Raw genomic sequence first — 4,765 nt, 5'->3', positions numbered from 1 at the left:
TGCTCAGATAACTAAGCTGTTCTTTGCTATAATCAGGTATTTGCTGAATACTAAAACAGCTTCCACAAGCAGGCAGACTTAAGGGGTCTTGGTCAGGTTGTGTGTTTTGACTGTAATATAAAGTATGTAAAAGTGATATATATATATGGAAAGTATGCTAAATACAATACTGATAAAATAGCCTCCACTCAACAACCTCAGGTTTCTTTTACATTTTTTACAGAAAAGGAACTTCCCTGATCTAGAGTAAAATCTGCTTTTTTTAACAGATCCTTATAAAATGATTTTCTCCATAGTTCAGAATCAAATTTGTACTTGATTTAAAAGTGAAGCCTAGCAAGTTGTATAGTTAAAAAAAAAAAAAAAACAAACCCTGCTCTTTTAACTCCTGTTAACTCTGTCTTCACAACAGAGAAAGAATTAACTGGCTGCCAGAATTAACGTAATACTGACAAGGTATGAAACGATGACCGCATTCGGAGAACTGGCTTACCAATGTATCTATACCAGTGTGTTCAGGGGCGCTAGGAGTGGAGTCCATCAGGAAGCTCAGAGCAAACACAAAGGAACTTGTTTGGAGATAAACTATGAGACTATGATTTTTTTAGTTCTTCCTAAACAGTTAACTGATAATACTTTTATTTTCTATGATGGCATCTTTAAATCTGGGGTAGGAGAGAACACAGTGAGGGATTCTGCTTGAACCTATTCCAACCATTCTAGTTGCAGAAAGAGATTTGGATGTTCTTGAGACCCAGTTATTTGTCAAGTATAATTATGCTTTCATTGCAATCTGTGTGATATGGATGGCACACACATATACACATTTGTGTCTACATTTTAAGTGTGTCTCCATATTTGTCTTCCAAGGTAAGATTTTGTTGAAACAAAATACAAATGTATGTCTGTGTATGTATTATATATACACTATATATATTTATATACACATAAATATATATATATATAACTTTAAAGTTTACAAGTCACTCATCAAAATTATATTATTTGATCTTTTCATAATCTATGAGAAGTATATTTTTGTAACTTCATTTTACAGATGAGAAAAATGCCTTAGAGAAGTCAGAGTAAGTACCTTTGTCAAACTGCAGATTGTCCTAAGGGACTAGAGTGATAGTCTTTAAAGGTTATTCATGTATTTAGAAATAATTGCAAATATGAACATGATACCAGGCAAGTGGCTTTAAAGAGAAAGAGGATTCACAAAGGAATAATTTATGCTATTTTTTCTATGAACATTCACAAATATTTTAGATAATTTAAAATTTAAAATCTATAGATAATCATTTTTAAGATTTATTAAAGCTTATATATAGAGCAAAAGATGAAAGGACAAGCATTGATATACTGTGATTATTAAATAACAAAGGCAAAAATCAGATTCTATTAAAAGATAAAGCAGAATCCAAGAATTGATCATGTGTGTTGGGAAAGAATCCGAACATAGAGCATAATGTTGCTTTGTAATGACAAGATGAAGAGCACAGTCCTTATGGAACCCAACTAGGTCTAACTCAAGGATGCATAAGGGAAAATTGTATAGTCACAAACACACATCATCACCAAAGGAAAAGAAATACCACTGTCCAAACAAGCTTGGAGGAGCCAACATTTTCTATTCCGTAATATTCTCTTAGCACCTTGAAACAAGCCTTTATTCTACTCTACTCTCTACAAGTTTAGAAAGACAGCTAAAATAAATATAATTCTAGGTGTTCTTAAAGAAAAATCACAAAAAGTTTAAATCGTCTCCTACAATAAAGGTGCATCAGGATACTAGTACTGTAATCCAAACACATAGGCTTGAGTCCCAGCTCAAGTTAGTTCGAGTTTTAATGCAAGTACCTAAAATGGACATTTCAGTTAACTCTTCTGCTATCCTAATTTCTTTTAGACTTAAAATTTTAAAACAGAGGGGATGAAGAGGCAGCTCAAGTGGTAGCGAGCACTGCCTGCTTCTCCAGAAGACTGAGGATTGATTCTCAGAAGCCACACGGTGGCTCACAATCATCTCTAACTCCAGTTCCCTCTTCTGGCCTCCATGGGAATATGCAGTGCATAGACATATGTGAACGTAAAACATAAAATAAAATTTAAAAATTGAAGTTATTTTTATTATACTGAGCATGCTTCAAGAGCAAGTTTTAAAATAAACAAAACCCACTACCACACAAATTCTGCATTTCTAAGATTTTGACACTAAAGAATAGTAAGTAGGAACCAGAAGGTTCCTACAAAATAAAACAATGGTAACAACCTTCTTTCTTTGTGTAAGATGCAATATGCAATTTCAGAAGAAAAATGAGCATTATAGCTCTTTAAAAAGAACTGAATTTATGTAGGAAGACATCAAGCTACTTCCCAAACAAGCCAGAGAGTGACTGCTAACCAATTACATTCATGTTAGTTAAAAAAAAAAAAAAAAGAAAAAGAAAAAAGAAAAGAAAGAAAAGAAAAAAGTGACTGAGCAACATTATTCTCAAACTACAATAATCTTACCACCTATACATACATTGAGTCTGCTCATTAAGGGAAAGACATACTTTTACATGATAAAATTTTTTTAAAGCAGCTGATCATCGGGTTTCAAGGCCCCGTAGTAAATGTTTACTGTCTAGGCTGTCTTTAATTTTGTTCATTGGTATCCCTGGAAGTAGTCTTGAAACTGGACCTTAATAATCAGGAAGACAAGAAGATAGAAGAAATTTTCTTCATCTGACAAATCTTTAAAAGAGCTGAACTATGTTCTGTATTTGCAAATATTCTGTTCCCAACACACTTTGAGATAATCCCCACCACCATCAGCACCACGATGAAAAGCAGCACTAAACACACGGAACTCTTTCCCTCCCAAATTCTACATGCTAATCAAACGGCAGGGAAATCATCAAGGCCACAAGCTGACAGTAAATTCCACAGCTTGGGTGGTACTGCAGGCAATCAGAGGGGAAAGCAGGTGAAGAACGCTCGTTTACCCAGTGACTGACACATGATGCCCCTTCCTCTTCAAACAGTGTTGCTCAGACTTTTTGAGGAAAGTGTCAATGCAGAACTGTACCCGCCATTTGCCATATTAATTATTTTGTAATTAACACAACACTACAATGGCTTCAGCACCAAGAGTGCATTAGTATTACAAAGCCATATTCAAGTTCTAAGTAAAAACATGGCCATTGAATAAATAAGAAATACAGCTATTCATTAAAATAAAGTAGAATATAAATTTAAAACTCAAACAGAACACTGCCACGAATCTACATGCGCCCAGGGTCTGGGATAAGATCACGTCTTTCCTGCAGTCCCTAGCTGACGTTGTGGACCAATTGAAACAGGAGTTTGGTAGCTGGGGTAAGGACTGGTAGGTCATGACACAGGCACTGGCTGTTACCTCCATCTTCATGATAGTAGTTATCCCCAAAAGTACGGCCCCCAGAAGGCTCTGGAATGTGCTTCTTCCTCTTTTTCTCTTCTTGTAGCTCCTTCTCTTGCAAAAGACGTGCTATGTCCTAAAAAGCAAAAAGGAAGTGAAAATACTATCACCAGAGAGCAAATAAGGCTGACAAGGGCAAACTGGAATTCCTCCTGTCAGCTCTCTTCTGCTGTCTAAGGCTCCTCAGCCTTCCATGCAAACATCAAATGTCATTCAAATGCCAATGCTCAACAACAGGGATGCATAATCTAGAAAAGCATGATAGGCTTTATTTTTTCCCTAATTAAAACATAAAGCTAGCTAAGTCTACAAAGAGAATCCAAGTTGTTTTGTCTAAAGCTGATTCTAGCATAATTTTTAAAATAAGTCTTTTGAAGTCTTTTATCCAAATAGATGATTTCGATTGTCAAGGAAATAATAAGTTAGAAAACTTAATAAGCTAGCTTATAATTTAGTTATAAAACTTGTAAAGCTAATCATGTGATTCTGATCTGGCTTTTCACAGGAATACTGCTGTGTTAAGAGAAAAGGAGAAGATAAGCACCCAGTCCCCGTTCTGAGCAGATATTATGGATTCTAATTCTCTCCCCAAATATGACCGCCCTGCAGAGGCACATACAAACAACCTCGGTACCATGAAGATGACACAAGGTGCATACAAACAACCTTTGTAACGTGAGGATGACACCTCAGGCACAACTGAGTATCTATAGAGACACCAAAGAAGGAACACTACCGATGTTTCAAGGATTCTATGGCTCTGAACTGTTAGGCTTTAAACAAGGCACAACATTTCAACAGGCAATATGCAAAACACAGCATGAGCAAGGCTGTCAGTCAGGGTTTTAATAGTACCAGGAATTACCAAAAGCTTAAAGAGTACAAGATACAAAATACTGCAGTAAAATGGTGGACGAGAAGATGGTGGGTGGGTCACAGGCACTCCTGAACATCTTCAGTGTCTGTGGTCTGTACTATACAAAAAGATGAACTGTTACCGAAAGTTCTGCTTGTGGTGTAGTATTCTGAATGTCAAGACTCTGCCCATGAAAGCCCCATAGAGGAGCATGGAGACTTTTGTGCACATTATACACTTTTCTGGAGAAGCTCCATACCCCATCAGGTTCTTTAAGGCTCAGATAACAGGGCACGAAACACAAGTATGGGAAGAACATGAGAAACTTGAGATAGCTCTTTATAACATGGAATAAACATAGTGGTACAAAAACAGTACTTTTTTTTTCTTTCTGAAATTTTGGTACAAAAAAAGTCTTTCTGAAATTTTATGTGTCCAAAAAATATACTAAAAGAAAAAAA

General features: G+C 35.9%; 1 protein-coding gene across 2 annotated transcripts in view; it reads right to left on the bottom strand.

Moving 5' to 3' along the window:
- Positions 1–4,765, bottom strand: part of Ccdc50 (coiled-coil domain containing 50) — a 56,894-nt gene that overhangs the window by 17,632 nt on the left and 34,497 nt on the right. For both annotated transcript variants that reach the window (XM_013351558.2, XM_005344781.3), the window contains exon 5: positions 3,407–3,524. In XM_013351558.2, coding sequence (XP_013207012.1) covers positions 3,407–3,524 — 118 coding nt within the window. The remainder of the gene's footprint in view (positions 1–3,406; positions 3,525–4,765) is intronic.

This window comes from Microtus ochrogaster, chromosome 2, assembly GCF_000317375.1.
Source record: "Microtus ochrogaster isolate Prairie Vole_2 chromosome 2, MicOch1.0, whole genome shotgun sequence".
In the NCBI taxonomy this organism is placed as follows: Eukaryota; Metazoa; Chordata; class Mammalia; order Rodentia; family Cricetidae; genus Microtus; species Microtus ochrogaster.
Note: the sequence above shows the minus strand (reverse complement) of the source record. Positions and strands in the feature narration are given on the sequence as shown.